A 24,963-nucleotide genomic window follows, 5' to 3' on the forward strand; every position below is an offset into this window, starting at 1 on the left:
CTAATCCTAATAATAAACACTATTAAAACAACATTCATAATACAAAATAACAGCAATCACATATAGAGTGTTGTCGCTTGTTTAGCCTCTACCAAGTCAGCGCCAATCTTGCTGAGTGATACCAGCGAGTCCTGTAAAGATTCTGAATGGCATTTTTGACCTGAACACATCGGATCCCAAATCAAAAAGTTAAACAATTCGATTGCGTATCTGGGTATCTATAGGGACATCTTACTGTGAGACTGGATATGATGTAAACGAAATGTTGAACTTGTTTACGTGTAGTGTCAGATTTAATGTTTTTAAATTAAACATTAGAGTTGTACATATAAAGGCTGATGTAAGGATACGTGCAAAGTGATTTGCGGCTTCAAAACACCCATATTGCGACTAAAGTCAGCGACCATAAAGTGGGATTTAGCGGCCACTAAACATGCAGTGTATGGAAAGAATGTTTTTCACCTGCCGTTCTGCACCTGCTACCAAATTAACACTTTGCTGTCTTTAATCCATTTAAATGATATAGCTGACCCTCCAAAAACTTTCCAGCTCCTTTCACAAGGTACAAACCGTTGTAGAAGCGAGTAATTAAGAGCTGTATAAAACCACACACCTTCAGAGACCTGTTGTTGGCCTTGGATGGCTGCTGTGGTACGCTTCCTGTTCCAGCGACGCTTGGCTTTTGTTGAGGACAGGCAGGAAAACCTTCAGAGGAGAAGAGCAAGACAGGGAAGACCCTGCCTATTCTAACTGATGGTCCCTTTGTTTGGGATGCCGGAGGATGTAGTGGTCAGGCATTATCGTGTCACTCTTCAGTTCATCCTAGACCTAATAGCTGAGTTACACCTTTATCACCTGGTTGACTGTCCTCCTGGGAACACTGACAGCGTTAACTTTCTACAATATAGCAGACCATATGGCCTCTTTTGGTAGCATAACTGATGTTGGCTGAGGCTTTTCGAAATAACTCAATTTCATGCTGAGTGACCTCAGCCTTACAGACTCTCAGCTCCTGAGAAAACTTTCCTTTTCTTTTCCATGTGCCAAGAAGACTTTGCTGCCCTTCCTCTGATTTTTTTATTTATTTATTTTTTTGTTTGGTTTGATTTTTGTGCTCCACCAATCTCATACAGCACCTACTAATCTCTGTACTCCCAACCCCTCTCGCCTCGGGACTGTAAGTGCGGCCACTCAATACCCCGATGAACAGATGGCGCTCATTCCAGCCCTCTATTATGATTGCAGCTCATTATTTGTGAGTGTTGAGTAATTTGCATTGCTCTTAAGCTTATATAGGCCGCAGTGCTAAATAATTGCCTGGTCGCTAGGCAATTTGGATTGTTTGGACAATTGTTTGAAGTACGCCAATCCTTACATCAGCCCCTTAGCGTCTTTCCAAACGTCGCATTTGAGAGTTGCAGAGTGATTGGATATTTACAACTGTTACTGTAAGATTTATTAAGAGATACAAAATATAAAGAAGTAAATAAGATATCCCAAAGCTGCTCCGTGAGCCTGTGGCGCAGTCATGCCCCTCCCCTGAGGGTACAAGAGGACTGCAATCACACATATCGGTGCCATTTTTCCTTTCAAGACTGACCTGACCAGAGAGCGCAGCATCATGACTTACTGCTGAGAAAAGACGAACCAAAACGTTACTGCCCGATCTCGAATCATCCATGACATACAGGCAGACGTTTTCAAAGAAGCATCATTAGCTTCCTGAGGAATTCAAAGAAACTTACAATTTCAGCGTTTCTTACAAGCAGCACCAGCTAGATCAGAAAGGCTGATCAGACCCCTGTATTTTTCAACATGCCAAGCAAATACCACAGTTAACAAATTGGGAGAAAAACAGGTATGAGTAATCACGACTGGAAATGAGAAGCAGCACGTAACTGTAATGCTCTGTGTTATAGCAAACGGCCACAAACTGTCTGCATATGCGTAATTGAGGTTGTATCTTTTATAAATGCATATTTTATTTGTTCTATTTTTTCCTCAAATTTGAGGGTGGGAAATTTGGGACCAAGATACTTGCTTTGTGATTGCTTGCAATCTCTTCCTCAGTATCTTGTTGCTGTTTTGATGACAGCTTTAGCATCACCACTACGAAGGCTGTTAGTACCATTCTAACAGGCTTCCCTCAGTCGTGTGTGTGTGTGTGTGTGTGTGTGTGTGTGTGTGTGTGTGTGTGGTACTGACTGAGTGGTTTTGCCAGTGGCTTGTACAAGTGGGCATCCCTGTACGTTGCCACCCGCAATAAAGTACCAGTACCAAGGTCACCGACCCTCTCCGTATGCCGCAGCAGCCTTAAAGCCCAGCAATGCTGGCTGCGCCCGCTACCAGAGGTAGAACAGGCCTGCGGCTGCTGGCCGTGGAGGCTTTAGTAGATTCTGCCACCCTGCACAGAGACAGAAGCTGCAGGCCTAGGAATTTGCTGCTACAGGCCCAGGGTCCCTTCTTGGGGAGCCATGTAGACCAGTGTTGTGCAAAGTGTGGGGTGCGGAGAGTCAGTAAGAGGGGAGCTACTATGACCTAAAGGGGCTAAATTTATTTATTAATTTTTTTTAGAAGGATAGAACATTTTAAATAAATACATAAATGACAGCTAATTTGTCCAAGTTCTTACCTTTCAAATGAGCTGTTGACTGTCACTCTAGGGGAGGAAAAAAAAAAAGCACTAATGTTTCAACAGCTGTTTTTTGCCTGGATTTAATGTAAATAGTTTTTTTTCCCCTAAATGTAACCAAAAAAAAGTCTAGATTTAGCAAAATACATAAATGGTAACAAACACATGCTTAAAAGTCGGAGTGTAACAGCAACTCTGCAGCAATACCAAATCAACCATGCATGTTATATAAAATGTTAATTTCACGGATTTGTTAGAAATGTTGACTTGCCAATTGTAAAAAAAAAAAAGAGAATTAAATTCAGATTTAGAAACCCAAATTCTCACTCTCTTAAAAAAAAAGAAAAATAAAAAAAACTAAACAAAAAAAACTAGACCGATTTTTAAATGTTGAATTTGTGATATGCTTTGTTTAGCTGTGTTTAGCTGACTGGACTTACTGGAGTTAAATCTAGGAAAAAATACATGATTTACATGAAATCGGGGGGGGGACCACCTGTTAAAATATAAAGGTAAGTTTTAATATCAGTATCAGGGATGCAACGCATACAAGAAGTTTGTATACCGCTGATCTAGACTATTGGTGTCAGTGTACCACAGATATCTGGGTACTTGCTACCATTCAGACCAGCTACTCACTGCAGTTCAAGCATGGTCCCCCTCCTTTTCAGTGCTTGACTGCAACTTCAGTCACAGACCCACAGGACAGCACTGTTGTGTCTCATGAGGTAGCAGAAAAGGGCTGTAGGACCCTGTAACAGGGTGAAGTGTTACATGTGTGGGTTGTTGCTGGATAATGATGAGACACTATGAAAACCCTCTCTATACACTGTTTGGGATCAGCATGCCCTTAACTAACCTACTTCTGGGCTCCCGGAGTCCCAACATTCTTGCGGCGACTCCTGTCTCTTCACGTGGCCTCAGCTATCCTGGCCCCACTGAGACTCAAAGGCATCAGAGTGTTCAATTATCTGGATGAATGGCTCATTTGTGCCCAGTCTCCAGCACAGGCAAAGGCCCACATGGAGCTTGTCAATGGCCACCTTTAACGGTTGGGCCTTACGGTAAATCATGTGAAGAGTCAGCTTACACCTCAGACATCCTCCTATCTAGGAGCGTGCTTGGACTCCAGGGCCATGCTGTCCACTCTGTCAGACAGCAGAGTGCAGAGACTATCTGTGTGTTTAGAGCTCTTTCAGCTCAACAGATCGCTCATGGTAGTGATGTTCCAGAAACTTCTGGGCTTGATGGCAGCAGCTTCCCAGACCCTTCCATTGGGTCTCCTGCACATTTGTCCACGTTGAACCTCAATCGCCTATTGACAGTGTCTAATCGCTGTTTAAAGGCACTCTCTTGGTGTAAACAACTGGCCCATCTACACCTCGCCGTAGCACTGTAGATTTATGCCCCACATAAATAAGGGTCCCGTGGCTTTTAAACCAGAAGATACAGGTATGTATTGTTATCCCCCATGGGATGAAGTCAGTAGATGTCTCCATATATCTGGAAAATCCTCTGACCCAATTTTCATGAAACTTGGTATTAACGTTATTTGGCATGTGTTATTTAATATATCAGATTCTGGAGAAGTGGGGGTGGGGGAGTGTCTCTTCGTCCACCTGTAATAATTTTCAGATCTTTTGGTGGGTTGTAGTAGTATATAAAAGGAGACAGAGAAAAAATGACACCAAACTTTGGTGCTTCTTTCACTTGTTTGGTGTGCAAGGTAATCAAACATACAATCTTCAAGTGTAAAAAAGTTATTGCCCCCCTAGTTAACTCAACCCAATTAAAGGGATAATTAGGGTCAGCTGTCTGAATATTTTGCTTAACAATCAGGCCTGATTTAGGCCAGCCCTGCCCAATATAAGTCTGACTAACCTTGGCCCTTACCATCAGAGTGAAGTTGTCAGCACACAGGTTCTAGAGGCACATCATGCCACGATCAAAAGAAATTCCTGAAGACCTCCGGGAAAAAAAGTTGTTGATGCCTATCAGTCTGGAAAGGGTTACAAAGCCATTTCTAAGGTTCTGGGGCTACACCAAACCACAGTCAGAGCCATATTGTCCAAATGGAGAAAGTTTGGGACAGTAGTGAATCTTCCCAGGAGAGGCCGTCCTGCCAAAATCTCTAAGAGCAAGGCGTAAAATCGTCCAGGAAGTCACAAAGAACCCTAGAACAACATCCAGGGATCTGCAGGCCTCTCTCACCTCGGCTAACGTCAGTGTTCATGATTCCACCATCAGAAAGACACTGGGCAAAAATGAGATTCATGGCAGAGTAGCGAGGCGGAAACCACTGCTCAGTAAGAAGAACGTGAATGCTCGTCTCAAGTTTGCCAAAAAGTACCTGGATGATCCTCGAGTTCTGGAACAACGTTTTATGGACAGATGAGTCAAAAGTGGAACTTTTTGTCCAACATGGGCCGCGTTATGTCTGGTGAACACCAAACACAGCATTCCACAGTAAGAAACTCATAGCAGCGTTCAGGCATGGTGGTGGTAGTGTCATGATTTGGGGATGCTTTGCTGTATTAGGACCTGGACGACTTACCATCATTGAAGGAAGCAAGAATTTATGCTTCCTGTGTCAGAGAATTCTACAGGAGAGTGTCAGGCCATCCGTCCATAAGCTGAAGCACATCTGGGTCATGCAGCAAGACAATGATCCAAAACACGCAAGCAAGTCTACATCAGAATGGTTGAAGAACAAGAAATTTAAAGTTTTGGAATGGCCTAGTCAAAGTAGATCTAAACTCCATTGAGATGTTGTGGCAGGACCTGACACTAGCAGTTTATGCTCAAACCCACACATGTCACTGAGTTGAAGCAGTTCTGCATGAAGGAGTGGGCCAAAATTCCTCCACGGCACTGTGAGAGACTGATCAATAACTACAGGAAGCATTTGGTTGCAGTTATTGCTGCTAAAGGTGGAGTAACCAGTTATTGAGTCTAAGGGGCGATTTACTTTTACTTTTTCACACAGGGGCATTGGGTGTTGCATAACTTTCTTTAGTAAATTAAATAAATATCAAAATTTTGACTTATTTGTTCACTCAGGGTCCCTTTTATCTAATATTAGATTTTGGTTGAAGATGTGATAACATTGTGTCAAAAAAATGCAAAAAAAAAATCAGAGGGGCAAATACTTTTTCATGGTACTGTATGTCACCCTTACATTTTTGCATATACCTTGGGACCTGCTTATCCAGTTGTCATGAAACTTGGTATTAACATGGTTTAGTTTTAATTTTTAGTGAACGTATCAGATCCTGGGGATAAAGAAGGGTGTCTGTTTATCCATTCAACTATCTGTCTGTATGTCACAGTTGCCTGTATATTTTTGCATATACAGTCAGCATTCATATATCCAACCATATAAAATTACCTTCTGTAAGGGTTAAACTCATGTGACGCATATCTGATTATTTCATTTTGGCCCGTTCCATCCCTTATTTGTTTTTCACGAAACTTTTTATAGCTCTTCTGAGTGTTTTCCAAACACTGAAGGACAATAGAAATACAAGATATTAGTGGACTGATTTAAGACTCATGCCACTACTTAGGAAAATTTTAGAGGGTAAACAGTTGTTCTTCTGGGTTTTTAAAATATACAATGATCACCTGTACAACAAACAGTGTTTAAGTAGCTTTGTCTTGTTAACACCAGAGAAATCTTTGATCAGATTATAATGGCTAATATAATACAGTGTGCATAATAACTTTTCCTGCAGGTATAAATAGCTTTTTTAGGCATTGCTGTGTCAGAACCTCATGTCTTGCATGTGAGTACATCATGTACAGTATTTATTTCTTTGTCATGTACTATATAAATCCCCCAAAATGACATTACACTTCCCAAGATAGATCATGTTTGTTTTAGAATAGCACAGTGATAAATTATTCAAGCTCACATTACATCCAGTTTGACTAGTAACTTATTTATGGACAGTGTACTAAAGTTGCTGGCTTGGTCCAATTAAGTGAAAAGTTTTCAAAAGACAATATGAGAATGGGATTTCAAAGTAAGAAATGCTGTACATTGCTATAGAAGAGCTGTGCTGGCCCTCGCCTATAATAAAATCTTATGTATCAAATAAAATACAAAGTTTAAAGGTTCTTGCACTAGCTGTTTATATTGGAATGTCAAATTGAGCATTTGAATATGCCTCAATGCTTGCAAAAAACTGTCAATATTATACATTTTTTAAAATTGTAATAAAATGCCATATAATAAAATAACATTACCCTTTTGAAGAATATTGTAACGTTTGTATTTAGGGTTAACTCACAAGGTATTAAGAATAATACTAAGATGGTGACTCATTTTGTTGACTCCTCATATCAGATGGTTTTTGAGATGTAGCCTAATCCCTAAATGCATCTATTGCAGGGGTGTCAAACTCCAGTCCTCAAGGGCCGCAGGGTCTTTTGGTTTTCATTCCAACTTAAGCTTTCAATTAACTAATTTGATCAAATTATTTGTTTATTTGGACATGTACAGAACTAATTCAAGGTCAGCTGATGATTTTTAAAAAGCACTTCATTCAATGTACACTACCTAGAACACATTGAGGCCTGGAGAGAAATCAAATAATTAGACCAGTTAAGTTATTGAGAGCACGGGTGTAACGACAGCCAGAAGACACTGCGGCCCTCAAGGAACTGAGCTTGAACCCGTGCTCTACTGTTGATTTAAATTAGAGTTTCAAAGCACTAAAGCCCCATTAGCTTAGAGGTACCATAGGGTAGCGACAGCTCTGCTCTCAGTGTGATCTGGCAGGTTTGCAGTATGAACTTTATAGTGTTCGGATTAATGTAAATGTATTTGTAAGTGAGAACATACTACCTTGTAGAAGCAATCACGCTACTCATTGTTTGAAATTATAGAATGCATTGTAACCAAATCTATTGGCAACACTTCAGTATAAAGTTTTAAACAACCAGTAATACTTATATAAATGTGTATAAAGTGTCAAACAGGTTTACAGTTAATAATATTCTGTTCTGTTTTATTAGATCGTGAACAGATTCCACATGCTGTTATTTTCAACCAGGTTCAGTAGAAACCGCTGAGCAAGTCATAAATAAGCACATTTATCTGACAATTGAGCTAAAATTTGAGTTCAATTATTATTTTATCATTCGTTGGCTGCTAGAAGTTTTATTTTTCTAAGTTCAGTCAATGGGTTCAATGTTTTTATTATTTATACTTTTATTGTGCTACACCTTAAATAGTTTTACCCCCTATCTAAATTTGAAATCTGCTGGTCCCAGATCAACAAATGGTTTCTACTGTTACCCTAAGGATGTTAAATTGATGTCTGCCTGCTGTCATTTTCCACCTTGTGACAGTGAATCCCTGCCAATGTCTCTTATTTACACAGTAATCCTGCAAACAAGATTTGTGGTGACTGACTGCTAATCATTTACTTAACTGAGATGGGGGAGGGGGGTAGTCTCTATCACATCCTGCTGATCTGTACATGTACAGTGATGCTACTGATTTAAATATTTAGCCTTGGCGCTATTGTACTACACTAAAAACGGTGAAGAGACTTTCCCTGAGGAATGTTGATGGAAACCAAGGATCTCCAGGGTCCCCTGCCCAAATCCTTAGGCAGGGTTCTCCCCATACCGTTTCAGCCTGGCGAGCCGCTTGGCGAAGTGGCTGTCGTCAGCCGGCTGAAAAGACCTGAGCTGCCCCTCTTGCAGATGCTGCTGTGCCTTTAACAACAAGGATTGATTGCGCTTCTAGCAGACTAGCTCACTTGCACATTGCTAGGTGAAACAATAATCTTGGAACCACACGACAGCTGCGTTACGTCTTGACACAGCATTTAACCAATCAGAGAGTTGAGAGGATGGGTTTTCTGTGTTAAGCACTTAGAGAGGTTAAAATGAATGGGGTTCATGTATAGAGGCTTTACGCATTTAAGAAGAAAGGCGTGAGGGGATATTAGCTGTTGTCAGCTGACATACAAATGCTAAAGTGCAGAGGTGCTGGATTATTAGTCTGGTTTCAAGCAATAATCACCAAACGTGTGGGTACTATTGTGTAAATAAATAAATAAAATTTAAATGAACAGATACATTCAAAAAATGTTGAACAGCGAAAAACAAAGACATGCATTAACAAAATGCCCTGAAAAGTTAACAAAGAAAACAGTTTAAAGAAAGCAATAAGCTCAGTAATTAAGCTAAAAAGGAAATGAAAAGGTTACCATTTTGTTTTTTTTGTGAACTCCAATAAACCTACGCTATCTTTCCCCAGTCAAATCGTAGCGTGTCTAAATAGGCACAGTAATTAACCATAATAAAAAACGGTAAATAAAAAAGAAAATATAGAACACGAAAGAGCACCCAGACCTAGTCAACGAAAGACAACACATTATTCAAGTTCTTTGTCGTATCATATATTTAAGGTAAGGCAAGTTTATTTTTCCGTTAAAATTGTTCCCAGCTATAATGTTCTGCCGCTGTACAGAATTCCTGGGGAGAACCCTGCTTAGAGGCCATAACAATCTAGGGTATTGTAAAATACTCGAATATATTGCCATTGTGCCTACTGTACTTGGTTTTTCTTCATTTAAAAGTATTTGAAAACTTAACATAGTGCGTTACTTTGTAGGTCACGCATTGGTATTATACAGCAGTCATTTTCTATGTATGTCTGTGCCACACTAACGCATTAGCTAACAACTTTGCATTGTGTCACTTTGACTGCTGTAACTATATGCACTGGAAGCTACTGAGAGAGGCTGAGGATTTATTGATCTTGACTCCTTAAATAACATGCTGTTTATAAACAACACCATGCATCATCAGACTACAGTGAAAATGTCATAACCAGCTACTACCCTTTGCTCTAACCATTAGGTCAAATAACAATGCTGTCTGAGTGAGGCTTTGTGCAAATTAGTGCTAGATAGGAAATCCCATTAATAACCCTTTGTGGGACATTACATTTTTAAACTGCCTAATTACAGTGGGTAGCTGCAGAAATAAGCAGACATTAGTCTGAGATGTTGGACTTTTTATTGCATTGTTAGAAAACAAGGCCTACTGTTTCCTTAATATTTCCCAGAGACACCGAGAGGTAAAGCACCAAACATGACAGACAAGCCACGATAATCGTGTTTTATCACCATACAAGTAATGGTGTACAGAGAAATTCACTACTACTAGAGTATATGAACAAACCCTAATACAGAGTAACAGATAATAGGGTAATACTTTCCCAAAGCTGTTGGCTCCCGACAGTTGGACAGTCCCTTTTCCAACTCTGCTGAGTTTAACAGTGTAACAATACATATATCCTAACCCCCACCCTCTGCTTGCCACAACCCACACATTCCCCAGACAAGAAGAGTGAGGCCTTCTCATTGGGATAGATGTAAGGATACACGTATAGTGATTTGCGGTGTAAAACCCCCATAATGCCGTAAATCGTGTTTAGTAGCCATACAGTTGGATTTTAGCGGCCGCGTATGTAAAGAATGGTGTTCACTTGGTGTTCTGCACCTGCTATCAAATTTGCACTTTGCCATCATTAATCCATTAAATATATTGAAATGCATGCAAATGAAGAAAAGAGCATGGAATTGGGTGGGATCCTGATACTAAGTGGGCACAGACATTATAATGTGATGTACGGATTTTGCCTTGCACTTAGGCAATTGCTGATCATCCAGCAACATTACGCCTCTGTGACAAGGTAGCTGAGCGGACACAGGTGCAGAGGTGATGCAGTGCAGGAATGAAATGAACATAGACCGTAATCAGGTTGGAAAGGGTTGTTTTATTTTATTCCAGGTCCCACAATAATAATAACACGGTCACCAGTCCTGGGTGCATGCGGTAGTGCTCGTGGTGGGTGATAAATGTTTATTTTTATTTTGTGACTTTGGTGTGATGTTGTTCCAGCTTTGTGCTGGCCCAAGGTGACGGCTCCGGATATGTGTTACCCATCTGGTGGTTCACAAACAAGACAATTACTAACAACGCAAACAAACAAAACACTCACAATTCGGTTACATTTCACTAGGGTCTCTCGCAGTCCTTCTAGGTTAAATACAAAACACAAAGCGAAGGAACAAATTACAATTCTCCATCCCCTTTTATGCTGTCACACATCACTCCTTGGAAACGAGTGTAACTTCCTCTGTAATCTGTGGCTGACTCGTCGTTTCCCTTCCGGGTCAATACATTCTTGCAACAGAGTCTCTCCGCCTTCCAGACCGACCAATTTCCCGACCCTGGGAAAGAACCGTCAGGCCAGCCCATCATCGCTGCTTAGCGCCCTCACAGGTTGGGAGGGAGATTTACAACCAAGATTCATTGTATTTCTGTCACAACCTCTTGTACAAGGTGTAAACTATTGTAGAAGCAAGTAACAAAGAGCTGTATAAAAGCACACACCTGCAGAGACCTGGCATTGGCTTCAGGATGGCTGCTGTGGTACACGTCCTGATGCGCCGACACTTCCCAGGGTCACTTTGTTTGGGATGCCGGAAGATGTGGTGCCAAAGCATTATCGTCTCACTCATCAGGTCATCCTTGACCTCATAGCTGAATTGAGGGATAAGCTAGACCTCAACACCAATCTAGGGGCCGCTATGCCTGCATATATGAAAGTTCTGTGTTCTCTGCACCACTTTGCCTCTGGTTCCTTTCAAACCACAGTTGGAATGTCTGAGGGATAGCCCAATCGGCAAATTTCTGGATATCATGCTGAAAAGGGCAGGCCAATACATATAATTTCCTAAGGATACTAGCATAACTGAGGCTTTTCCCAACAACTCAGTTTCATGCCGAGTGATCTCGGCCATAAGGACTCTCAGTTCCACAGAAAATGTTTCTGTTTTCCGCGGTACATTTTTTTTTTTTTGTATTTTTGTGCTCAACAAATGTCATACAGATGCGCTCATTGAGACCCTCATTATCATAATTATGGATCATTATTTGTGCATGTTGAACAATTTGCATTGCTCTAAAGCTTATATAGGGCGCAGTGCAAAATAATTGCCTTGCCGCAATGCAAGTTGAATTTTGCATTCGAAATTATTTGCACTGTGTCTATACTTGCATCTACCCCATTATCTGTCTTTTCTCCAACACGGATCCCGAATATGTCTCGGCCAATCTTGACATAACATATATGGAACAAGTTCAGTTCTCAGCAAGAAAGAGTTAGTCAATTAAATGATTATTAAAAGTATATTAAAATACTAAAATGGTTAAAGTATTAGATGTTACATATTCTTAATAGCTACCCCCTACAGCATGGATAAAAAAATAATACTTTCATCCTTCACTCCAATTCATTTTTGCTTATGAAGGCTTTTTTTCTGAAGCAGCCTTTCCACTAGCATCATAAATTAGTGTTGTAGTCATAGTTGTGTAAATATGAGAGACCAATCATAACACCAAAAATAAGACCCCTGCTAGGTTTATAAGTGACATGTTGATCTCAACAGCACTTCGCAGTATATATATTTAATATTTAGAGATTAAATAATCTTTTTGAATGTAATGATGAAACACAGTTTAACCCTAGGTTTAAATAATTGATCTGAGACTTGAGAAAACACTTGATTAACACACACACACACACACAACTGCAAAACTCCAGTCCCAGAGGCCCGTTCCACACAAGACTTAACATGCATAATGGTATAGCAAACTACTTTTAAGGCTGTCCTTGATGGAGTTGTTAATTGGTTCAATTAAACAAGTATGAACATGGATTAAACAAAGACCTGGGCTGGAAGGGCCATAGTTGCCAATTCTTGCGCTATCTCATACTTGTGAAGCTTTCTTGCGGACTGAAAAGTGACAGACTTCTAAAACGTAACTGTCAAACTTAAAGGCTGAATTGTTCATCTGCGCATACCAAGATAAATAATGCCAAAAAGATGTCTTAAAAATCAGTTAGTCGCCAAATAAATGTGACATTAGAGTTATGTCTCCTAATTGAAACAAAACTTAAAAGATTAACAATATAGATTTCCTAAGAATCATTCTATTAATGAGCAGCTTTTGTAGGAAGCTTCGCAGCACCAGTGGCTGTAATGAGTTACACCAAAAGTTCAAATTCGAACAGTTCATATCTGACGTTGCTTTTAGCCGTAGGGTCGACTCATTGCTCACTGACGGCTGTACCTACTAAGTTGCTGCTGAGCTTTTGTTTGCTGTGGCGTTGTGAGTCACTTGCCAGGCCGTCATTGTACATGAGAATGTGTTCTCAGTTGACTCATCTGGATAAAGGTTTTGATTGATTGAAATCTAATCAAGTCTTTAAGGTCAATTTTCTAACCTGTTAACAGCAGTAGAAACACTGTTGGTGCTCCTTCTCATGAGCCAAAGATCTCTCCATTCTGAGTATTGTTATGTAGCTCTATAGATTTTAAAAGTGTAAATTGCTGTTTCCTTATATTATGCACTGTATGTCAGACTCACTTCTGATGTTAATCTTTGGCTTTTGATTGAACAATCATAGAAAAGGATGTTTTGTAGGGGGCATAGATTAGGCAGGAAATCCCCCCGCCCTTCAACTATTTCAACACTGCAGACCTATATCCAGGCCTACAGAGAGGACAGGGCCCAGGGCCGAATGCCCCAAAGGGAGCCCTAGCGAAGGGGACATTTTTTTTTTTTATGTTTTAAAACAAGTAGCCCTGCACAAGGCCCTTTGCATTCCCACCACCACAGGAAAAAAAAAAAAAAAAAATGAAAACTCCAGTACTGCCCACCAACTCGATGTGCATCTGTTGTGTACTGAGTGTGCATGCAGTGGCAGTGCAGGTGGTGTCAAATGCTGCCTTTCATGCAATGAACTTTTGCAGTTCATATTTTACTACACCACAAAGTTGAAAAAAGGCATAACAATTATATATATATATATATATATATATATATATATATATATATATATATATATATAATTTTTTTTTTAAAATCAATTTTAAAAACTGTAAAAAAAATTTTTGAAATTTTGTTGGGATTTCAACGTGTCATATATGGTGTCATACTTAAAATCTAGAATTAATTCTAAGCTCTAAGTCTTGTTTGACACGACCTGAAAAATTCTATCCTGTAAACTACTTTCTTCAGCTGATGGTAAACACAATTCGATAATGATCGTTTATATTGCTTAAAATGCTAAAAGTAGGTGCCAGTTATTAGCAACCCTGATAAAGACAGCTTAAGGTTAGTAACGAAATTTCCACGGGAACCAATCACATCCCATAGACTTAATGTTGGTGGATTTTGGATATTAGCAACCGTTTGCAGCTTAATGGCAATGTTTGTTTGTTTATTTATTTATTTATTACAATTTCTATGGCTGTCACGCGCACGCATCACAGCGTCTATTTATGTATCAGTTTTCTTAACGCAGATGTACATTATTTATTGAGTCTGATTGTCGTGTGTCATCCAGGTTTCAAAACGTGTAGACCTTTCTATAGCCGATAAAGCTCGGATTCTGGAAGCAGTATGTGAACCCGGTGCTAAACAAGTACGGATAGCAGAAAAGTTTGGCTTCTCAAAATCTGTTGTATCCCGAAATTGGCTACGAAGCTGTACGCGAAATTGAGGTCGATTTACAGCTGGAGGTGGCGAATCGTAAAAAAAAAAAAAAAACACCATTGGACAACTACTTTTAAAATTATGCTTCTATGTTAAATGGAAGTACTGTATCCCAAGTTTGTGTACTGTTTTTAAGGATATTGATAGTACAGTGTACAATACAGTACTGAGTATACTTTTTGTTTTGCACATGTGTAGTGTTAGTAAACAGTTGTTTGTTCTGCTATTTAGTGTTTTTCATGTTTATTTTTTAACACTGTAATGAACCAAGATATGTATTTCAGTGTGCTGTTTCTACAACTATAGTATTGTAACGTTCTCGGGTTCCCGTAGGCAGGAGTTTCTCACAGTGTCGGCCACGAACCTGGGACCTCCCGCTCTGAAGCAAAGCGTCCATACTGCTGTACAAAAGAGCCGACCTACCAGCCCTAACCCCTACCCTGCACGCTAATAAGAATTTTTTGCTGCAAGCCGCAAGGTTGTTAATAAGCGACATCTACTGTATATTTACCAATACTTGGTATTTGGTTAAGAGCAGAGATAAGTGGTTTATTTTTGGCACAGGATAAATAAAATAGTGTATAGCAACACCATTAAAATATATTTTAATGCTAAAAACGTGTTATTTGATGTTAAGTAAGTTTCCAATTAATGACTATTACATGTGGGGTTTGTACAAAAAAGAGGTTGTTCACCTACCAAAAGAACAAGTTTGAATACTGTAAATAACTTAAACATAACTACTTTGAGAAAGTAAACTATCCTGCTGCAGGTTTTAATTGGGATATTGAAACATCTAGGTGTCGGTGACACTTTCCTTCAAACCATTATCAAAATACTGTATCAGTTGAAAAGATCTTCCTCAGACACTTTGCTACGATTGCAAGTATCATTGCTTGGTTTAGAAGCATGTTTCCAGTAATTACCAAGTTTGTGTAACGCCAAGCAAACACTTTTTGCAATGACCTATCTTTGTGTAAAGCAGAGCACCTCTGTTATTGCAATGACCTGTCCGTTCACTTGATTTCCCAGGTTAAGAGTTATACAGTGCTTGAAAATATTCTTAAATCGGATATATATATTTTTTTTTTAATCATGATTTTGTGTGGGTAATGTAATAGCAACGTAGTGTGTGTGGCTATTATATGAGTACAGACAATTCGGGAATGAAGTTCATTAAAAAGTAACTGTTAGATAACTTTCACAAACCAGATTTTTAGTGAAATGTTGTTTCTTTACATTTTGTGAAAAGCTACCTGCACATTTTTAAATTATTTTTATATACTAGGCAACGAAACTGGCAAAAAGCATACAGATTAGTTTAACGGTTGAAACTAGTGCATGTCTTGGGAAAGGTGTGGTCATAAATAGGGTTAAATACCATTTGTGTCTGATACTACCATTGTGGCTTCTTTTTCTGCTTTTTAAAACAGTAAAGTTACGTAAAAAATATAATGATAATTAAACACAGATCAACAAAGAAAATAGAAACAAAAACAGTGACTGCAACAGAACCTAAAATGTGTGCAAACTCCAGTTGTAATTTTATTTCAAAGCATTATAAAGCTAGAGCATTATAAACACATGTTCCGCAAGACATAACTGTTAAAACAGTCTTTCCGGGAGGAGGGGGTGCACATACCAATCCTTCCCTGGGGCCCATGACGGCTCTTACGGCCCTGGAAAGATAACTGCACTAGTTATATCTATGTCTTATGGATTTTTTTATTTTTGTTATTGTGAAAAGTTACATTAAGAGTTAACATAGTAGCTGTTTGATCTAATAATATTCAGTTAAGCTGGTCAGAGGAATCTCAATGTAAGTCTGTGCTCAACGATGTCTGTCTTGACTAAAACATGACAAGCATACAGTAAAGTTAAGGGACTCATCAATGGGTAAACAAAATGGGTTACCCAAAGTCACTTGTTTTTTAAATGATTGATCTGGAGTTCAGTTTTAGGTACAACACCTACTTTTGCCCAGGAGCAAAACACAGAAGCTAAAGTTTGCAGGTACATTTAACGAAGTGCTCCTAGCTGCTTTTTTTTTTTTTTTTTTTTTTTTTTTAGTTGTTGTTGTTGTTGTTGTTTTAAAACCAATTTACATGAACATTTCTGTTTCCACTGCAGGTTTTCTGTCAAGACCCTCATCGACCGCTCCTGTTTAGATACCATTGACGACTCCTCTCCCGAATTACTAAATTTTGTGTCTATCTTGGAGCAAATTCTGAGTCATCGGCTGAAAGGTGACAAAGGCCATTTTATAAATTTTTGGGTTTGCCATTGTTCTTAATGCTGAGAAGCAGGTAATTTGCCTCACTGAGAGATATGCAGTAAAGATGTTTATAGTTGTTACTTTGGGCCTAATTTCCTAAAACTTGATCAGGGTATTTGACAGTTTAAACAACTCTTTAAAAAGTCTGAGAATACTTGCAATTCCTAGTCTTCGAAGATAAAGCAGAGTTCTGTCTTCAACAGCCTGGTTCTCTTCCATAGATTCTGCTACCCTTTGCTCACTTGCACTGTTTCTCTGTATCACAACCACTGAACTGCTAATCTCTGTAAACCAAAATCTATTGAACATAATTACCCGCCAGCAGAATCCATCAGAAACTAAAGAGTGCATTAGAGTAGAAACTAGTGATAAGACCATGTCACAAAGACGGCAGGAGTGGGGAAACAGGAACCAGGAAATAAACGACAGAGGGATGGTGGAGTTTGGTGGATCTGAGCGCTTGCTTGCGCTCGGCATTTAATGAATTAACAGAACAGTAAATAAAGAAGGTTGTAACAAACAAAAATACAGGACACGGCACATTTGCCGAAAGAAACAGACAAACAAAACTGACTATACAGACAAAACATGGTGAGCTTCTATTTTTAACTGTTATTATTATTACCTCTGTCTCCACTCACCGAACGCACAACCCCGAGAGTGAAAACATGCAACTTTTATGCAGCTGAACCGAGACTATCGCTAATCAATCATTCAGTTGGAGTCTCTGTACAACTGCACGTGAATTAATAAAGTGCAATTCCCAGTGCTCACATATTACACTTTTTACTTGCACGTGAAGTGCTGTGCAATCCTGTGCCTAAATACAAATATACATTTTAAACACTCGTGTTACACAGATCCATTTATATCCCATGTACCAATGACTATACACCAACATTAATATACAACATATAACACAAAATACACACAGGGGCAGGCACTTTGCCACATATACCCCCCCCCTTGTGCAAAGCACACATGGCCTCAATGGCCACCTCCCCCTTAAAATCCCAAAAGTCTCACTCAAAGTCCTGGGCCAAGAACAGGGGCTTTAAGGGGTTGATGGGCGGCAATGTTGCCAGTTGCCAGTAGCCAGGCTGCTACTGGCCATGCTGTCAGCAGACATGCTGACAGTGGGGTGAATCTTTCCTCCCACTGTACCACTGGCAGCGGAAATGCTATCAATGGTGCGGCTGTCAGCACACATGCTGACAGCTCCCAGACTGACTCCTTCAGCCAGGGCAAGTCCAGCAGCAGAAAAGCTGCGGGGGAAGGTGGTCTCCTGACCTCTCCCCCTTTTTCATAGCTGGCAGCTCCCTCTGGTGGGGCTGTGGCCACGCTGACCCCTGCGGCTCAGCAGAGCTGACTGCGTCTCCTGGCGAAGCAGTTCCAGCGATCCCAGGCGATGCGGAGCAACAAGCATCCTTGGGCGAAGCGAGACAGGGAGTCAGGACAAGCTGGGGTGCAGGTGGTGGCCCTCTTCCCCGTGCTTCCCTCAGCAACCTATGCACAGGCTGCTGAGGACCGCCAGCATCTAGTCCTGGTCCTTCTGGTGCAGGGAGAGACAGCTCCTGCTCCTCTCCCCCTGATGGTGATGGAGGCAGAGGCAGCTCCAGCTCCTCTCCTCGTGATGGTGGGGGAAGTGATACCAGCAGGCATTCACCCTCTGCTGGTGGCGGAGGCAGAGGCAGCTCTTGCTGCTCTGCTCCTGGAGGCGGAGGTGGCGGAGGCGTGTAGTCTGCCCTTATTACAGGGAACTGGTGTGGCTCTCCCTCACTTGCAGGGCACTGGTGTGGCTCTCCCTCACTTGCAGGGGACTGGTGCGGCTCTCCCTCACTTGCAGGGGAAGGTGATGGAGGCCGAGGAAGCACCTGCTCCTCCAGGTAGTGACAGTAGGGGAAGTGATACCAGCAGGCACTCACCCTCTGCTGGTGGAGATGGGGACAGCTCCCTCTCGGGCTTTGGATCCCGCGGTCCCCCCGTCTGGGTGCTGGACTCTCGCGGTCCCCCCGCCTGGGCGCTGGAGACCCTGCTACCTGGGCTGCTGTTCTATTTATAGCTGCCTCCAGGTCGCAGAGGACCAACTCCACCCCTTCCTCCAGGGAGTTTGGTGTGTTTCCTCTCATACGCCTCCCATCACTCCCTGTCCATCAGCCACAGGACCCGGATGGCTATGGGCATGGACTGGGCCTCCAGGCCAGCATTGTCCTGGATCCAGCCACTCAAACTGACGGTGTCGTCTGACTTTTTTTTTTTTTTTAAACTTCACCACCTCTCTGTTTATTTCCTGGTTCCTGCTCTGGTCTGCGTCTAGGAGGCGCTGGTAATCCCACGATGACGCCACGTGTCACAAAGACGGCTGGAGTGGGGGACGTCAGACCAGAAACAGGAACCAGGAAATAAACAACACAGAGGTGGTGGAGTTGGGTGGAGCTGGTCGCTTGCTTGCATTCAGCATTTAATGAATTAACAGAACAGTAAATAAAAAAGGTTGTAACAACAAAAATACAGGACACGGCACATTCGCCAAAACAAACAGACAAACAAAGTGGACTAAACAGACAAAACACGATGAGCTTCTATTTTTTTTAATTATTATTATTATTATTGTTGTTACCTCCATCTCCAATCCCGTTCTCCACTCGCTGAACACACAACCCCGAGTGAGTGAAAACATGCAGCTTTAATGCATCTGTACCGAGACTTGATTGCTAATCAGTCGTTCAGTTGTCGCGGTACAACTGCACGTGAATTAATAAAGTGCAGTTGAAATAATGTGTCATGATTTGCTTGTAAGTGGCTCCTTTATAGTACAAAATTTTTGGAATTATATACCATTAATCATACTGACCTTGGTGACTGGAACCTCGGAATTATATATATATATATATATATTAATCATATATATAGATATATATATATTATATATTATATATATATATATATAATATAAATTTTAAAAAATATATAACTAGAACAGAAAATGCGACTAGCTGGAGGAATGTTTTACCACCTACACGCGGCAGCAAAAGAAAACTGAATTTAATGCATAGAGCTAATACGAATGAGCGATTCAGAATAATTAGCAGATGTTATGCCTTGGAATCCACACAGTAAAATTTATCTTTTTTTATTCCCATTATGCCTGTCAATCAACCTGCTGTACTGTAAAGTTTCACATAATAGTCTGTCACCCACCAGTGGCATTTAGTACTGCCTTCGTGTTTAGCAGATAGGGATATCATTGATGGTTGTAATGTTTGTATAAAACATGTTGTGTTAGGAGCTCAGATCTAGCTATATTTGTATACTGTGAATGCATATCGAGTGAAGACATCCATACACATGCACCCTGTCATCTTTACATGTCTGTATGTCACATTTAGGTTGCCTAAAGAAAGTCTACACCCCCTTTCAAAATGTTCACCTTTTGTTGCCTTTCAAAGCCTGGAATTAAAATGCATTAAAATTGTTTTTTTTTTCATTTACCTACACCTCCTACCCAACAACTTCCCAGTGAAAAAAATATTCTACAAATTTGTAGAAAATTAATTAAAAATAAAATCTGAATAGCTTGGTTGGATAAGTGTCTACCCCACTTGTAATACTAATCCTAAATTAGATCAGGTATAACCAGTCACATTCAAAATAACACACCAAGTGGCCTCTACCTGTGTTAAATTGTAGTGATTCACATGATTACAGGATAAATTCAGTAGTTCCTGTAGGTTCCCTCTGCTGGGTAGTGCATTTCAAAGCAAAGACTCAACCGTGAGCACCAAGGTGCTTTCAAAAGAACTCCGGGACAAAGTTGTTGAAAGGCACAGATCAGGGGATAGGTATAAAAAAATGGCCTTGAATATCCCTTAGAGCACGGTCAAGGCGATTATTAAGAAATGGAAGGTGTATGGCACCACCAAGACCCTGCCTAGATCAGGCTGTCCCTCCAAACTTGATGACCAAGCAAGAAGGAGACTGATCAGAGAGGCTACCAAGAGGCCAATGGCAACTTTGCAAGAGCTACAGGCTTTTATGGCCAAGACTGGTCAAGGTTTGACAACAATTTCCCAAACACCCCACAAATCTGGCTGTTATGGTAGGGTTGCAAGAAGGAAGCCATTACTCAAGAAAGCCTCCTTGAATCCTGTTTGAAGTATGCAAAAAAACACTCGGGAAATTCTGTAGACGTGGCAAAAAGTTATGTTGTCTGATGAAACTAAAATGGAACTTTTTGGCCTAAATGCAAAGGGTTATGTTTGGTGCAAACCAAACACAGTGCATCACCCAAAGAACACTATCCCTACTGTGAAGCATGGTGGTGGCAGCATGATGTTATGGGGATGTCTTGTCAGGATAGAAGGGAAAATGAATGGAGCAAAGTACAGAGAAGTCCTTGAGGGAAGACCTGCTGCCCTGTGCAAGAAAGCTGAAACTCAGACGGAAGTTCATGCTGAAAGGTGACAATGACCATAAGCACAGCACCAAAGCTACACTGGAGTAGCTAAGGAACGAAAAGGTAAATGTCCTCGAGTGGCCCAGTCAGAGCCCCGACCTAAATCCAATCGAAAATTTGTGGCATGGCTTGAAGATTGCTGTCCATCAGTGCTCCCCAAGGAACTTGACAGAGCTTGAACAGTTTTGTAAAGATGAATGCACACCTAGATTTGGCAATATTTGACCAAAGTTGGTAGAGACCTATCCCAACAGACTCGCAGCTGTAATTGCTGCCAAAGGTGCTTCCACCAAGTATTAATTCAGGGGGGTGGAGACTTACCCAATTATGATCTTTCAGTTTTATATTTTGAATATATAATATTTTTCTCAAATTTTTTCCCCCTTAACAGTGTGGAGTATAGTGTGTAGATAAGTGGGGGAAAAATCCTCTTTGAAATGCATGAAACTCTGAGGCACTGACACAACAAAATGTGAAAAAAGTTCAAGGGGGTGTAGACTTTGTATAGGCACTGTATATATAAATATAATGTGAGAGCTGGTTTTCTTTATGATAAAGTTCTTCGGTGCCCTTGCATTACTGTTGGTTGCTCCTTAAAAACACACAAGTCTAGTTTTACCAGTTTAGTTTTAATGTGAAATGTGTAAAAAAACAAAAAACAGTTTTACCTTGGCATTTGATACAAAGTTTAATATGGATGTCATACTGTGCAATTGTTAGTTTTACATTGAATTCTGCTGTATTTGAGTATACTTTTTGCTAGAGAGTTGCAGAATGATGCACACAGCAGCTGAAAGCTGTACAATTTATCATGCAGCTTCATCCAGTGATACTGTACATAACATTTGGAAAACACATTACAGTGGAAATAAAGCAAATTACAAGATTTTGCTTGAACATTCACAATCAATTGCCACCCCCATGTCAGTATGGATGAAAGTGGAGCAGAGAAATCAACTCCATTCCTTTTCCTTTTTTTAGATATATATATATATATATATATATATATATATATATATATATCATATATATATATAAAGGGTTCCCATTATAAAAGTTTCTGAGAAGTGTTTATTGAGATTTTCTGATATGGCTTGGCTACTAACTGCAGTAAATACTGTTCGATGATCTAAACAGTCTACTGTACAAAACAACAAAACATACTCTACTCCATACAATTAAAGGATTATTTCTGTAAAACTCAATCATGCCTCGTTCCAATAAAAACTGGGGCTGCAGTCTACAGTCCAGTCTGCAACAGGATATTATACAAACTTCTGTATGTATAGATCATTTTTTTGTGTAATTGCTATTTACAGACTAATTCAACAACCCCCTGTATTTAGCTGACTAAAATATACTCACAAACCTCATTCTGCCTCTCGCATCCTTCTTGTTGGAAGCTGATTAGGTAACGTCCACCGTTGGCACGAAATCAAGTTTACCGACTTTTCTCAGACCCCTAACTGGGGCTCCGTCCCAATTGAAACATAGCTTTAGAGATTTATATTTTTAAGTGTAATAAATACCCAAATGCGGTATCGAAAAAAAAGTGTAACACCCCTTGAAAGTCATTTGATACAGTAGTTGAGACATAGGAATCAGAGAGTATTTGTAAGAGGGAAACACAAGATGGGGCCATGTACACATTGGGGTGCCTCAGGGCTCCGGTTGTGTTCACCACCACACCAAAGGGACATAGTGGCCAACAAAGAGCAACCAGACTAATCTCAGGGCTTAATAGAATAAGCTACAAAGATAGACTGAAAGAACTGAATCTGTTTACCCTAGAACAATATGATGGAAGTCTTTTAAAATCTTAAAAGGAGATAACATACTTAACCCTAACCAATATCTTAAGTCTAATACAGAAACCATAAGACACAGTTGGAAATTATGTGGAGATGGCCAGGACACAAAGAAGACACAGAGTAGCAAGTGTATAGAATGGGTTATCTAGTCCTGTTGTTGAGGCAGAATCCTTTGGATCCTTTAAGACCAAACTTAACACAGTTTTGAGATCAATTGGCTATTAGGAGCCAGATGATGTTAGATGAGTCAAAAGTCCTCCTTGTTCACAAATGTTTTTATGTTATTAATAAAACAAAATGGGTATCAGGAGATTGTTATAGACAAATATTACAGTATATGCTGGGAAACAGGGTTCTAGTTATGCATGGTAAATACATGCCCTCAGTATAATTGCCATGGACACTAACATAGGCTTTGTACTGATTGTACGTACTGGAAATGAGTACTTGTCAACTTGGGCTTAATTTACACACACCAATATTATTTGATTATTTGGAGCAGTTTAACAAAATCTTTGTACTGTATCTGAAATGTATTCCACGGACAAACTGAAACTCTGGTGCTTTCAGTTTGGTCTACTGCCAAGACTGCTGTGGCCACTGACTGTGTACGAGGTTTCCTTGACAACAATTGAAAAGCTGGAAGCTTTAATCAGTTCATATGTCAGGAAATGGTTGGGAGTTCTACACTGCATCAGCAGAGTGGGTCTTTATGGTAAAAGAATACTGCAGTCTGGCGGAGTGTCTCGCCCCTTTGTTTATTATTGTTTTGTATTATGATTTATGTGTTAATACGGTGGCAAAAGCCAGTGTTTTGTGTGTGTGTGTGTGTGTGTGTGTGTGTGTATATATATATTATAAAATGACGAAAGCCGTCCGATATTGTTTTTTGTAGTGAGACCGGTGAAAAGCCAGTCTCATAATATAGTCACATGAATGGGGTTAAAGTCCCCATTCACGAAAACCTCGTGCAGAAGGTGGCCGTGGTCACCTGTATAAAAGCATGCAGCTGTCTCTGTCAGGAGGAGAGTGTCAGAGGAGAGACGGAAGTCTGTGGAAGAGGTAGTAAACTAGGATAAACGATTGCGATACGTGTTGGTTTGTACACCAGCATGATACTTGTTTGTTTATTTGTTTGGCCAACACGCCCTGTATTTTCAGTGTTTTGTTCAAACTGTTTTATTGTTTTTTTAATAAAATGGAGTGCAGTTGCACTTCAGTTTTGCCCTGCCATTCACTTGTTTTGGCTCTGTTTCTGGTCTGACATCACCCCTGCAAAGCCAACCCTTCACATGGAGCTACCAGTCTCTGCTCTAACCAAAGAGTTTAAGTGGAAATGACATTAGTAGATTCACGCAACAAATGCATGGAGAATGCTAAGGCTGCCCTTTGAATTGGTGATATTAATGGGACAAGTTCAGCATGAAAGAGGGGGTCTTGGTCTCAGTTCAGCTCCTCCTACTTGGCACAAGGCAACCCTAGCTCAACAGTGGAAGCTGGTAGTCAACAAGATGCAAAAGCAGGAGGAGAGGATGAGGTGTGTAAAGGCCATTTTGCAGGCCAAGCAGAGATAATGGATGAGATGGGAGAGTGTGGAACAACGCAAGTATGGCTGACAAGAGCAGGATCAGTTTCCTCATCAGATCAACATATGATGTTCTCCCATCACCACAGAACCTAAACCTCTGGGTGGGTGAGAATCCCTCATGTCCTTTGTGCTAGTAACCTGCAACATTAAGGCACATTTTGACAGGATGTAAGGTGGGTCTTAGCCAAGGACGGTTTACTTGGCGCTATGACCAGGTGCTGCGATGTTTTTCCTTATCATTGGAAGACAAGCATAACCTGACCAATAAGTTCCATCAAAGCATTACACACAAAAGACAATATTCCTCCATCCAGGAGAGCAACCACCAAAAAAGGTGTTAAAACCAAGCCTCGCCCAGGACAACTGGAAGCTGCTAGAGACTGGAAAATGCTGGCAGATGTTGGTCAACGGCTTATTTTTCCACCTGAGATTGCCACCACTAACCTTCGACCAGACATTGTCTTGTGGTCTGGATCAGCACGCCTTGTTCATCTGGTAGAGTTAACAGTGCCATGGGAGGATGCTATGGATGAGGCGTATGAGAGGAAGAAACTTTGGTACACTCAACCTACTGCTGAAGCGGAACTGTGAGGATGGAGAGTCCAGGTT

General features: G+C 40.5%; 1 protein-coding gene across 1 annotated transcript in view; it reads left to right on the plus strand.

Annotated features, from left to right (window-relative positions):
• rundc3b (RUN domain containing 3b) overlaps nt 1-24,963 on the plus strand; it is a 62,572-nt gene that overhangs the window by 11,033 nt on the left and 26,576 nt on the right. The window contains exon 2 of the mRNA XM_041245485.1: nt 16,355-16,470. Coding sequence (XP_041101419.1) covers nt 16,355-16,470 — 116 coding nt within the window. The remainder of the gene's footprint in view (nt 1-16,354; nt 16,471-24,963) is intronic.

The sequence above is a fragment of the Polyodon spathula genome, chromosome 3 (assembly GCF_017654505.1).
Source record: "Polyodon spathula isolate WHYD16114869_AA chromosome 3, ASM1765450v1, whole genome shotgun sequence".
Lineage (NCBI taxonomy): Eukaryota > Metazoa > Chordata > Actinopteri > Acipenseriformes > Polyodontidae > Polyodon > Polyodon spathula.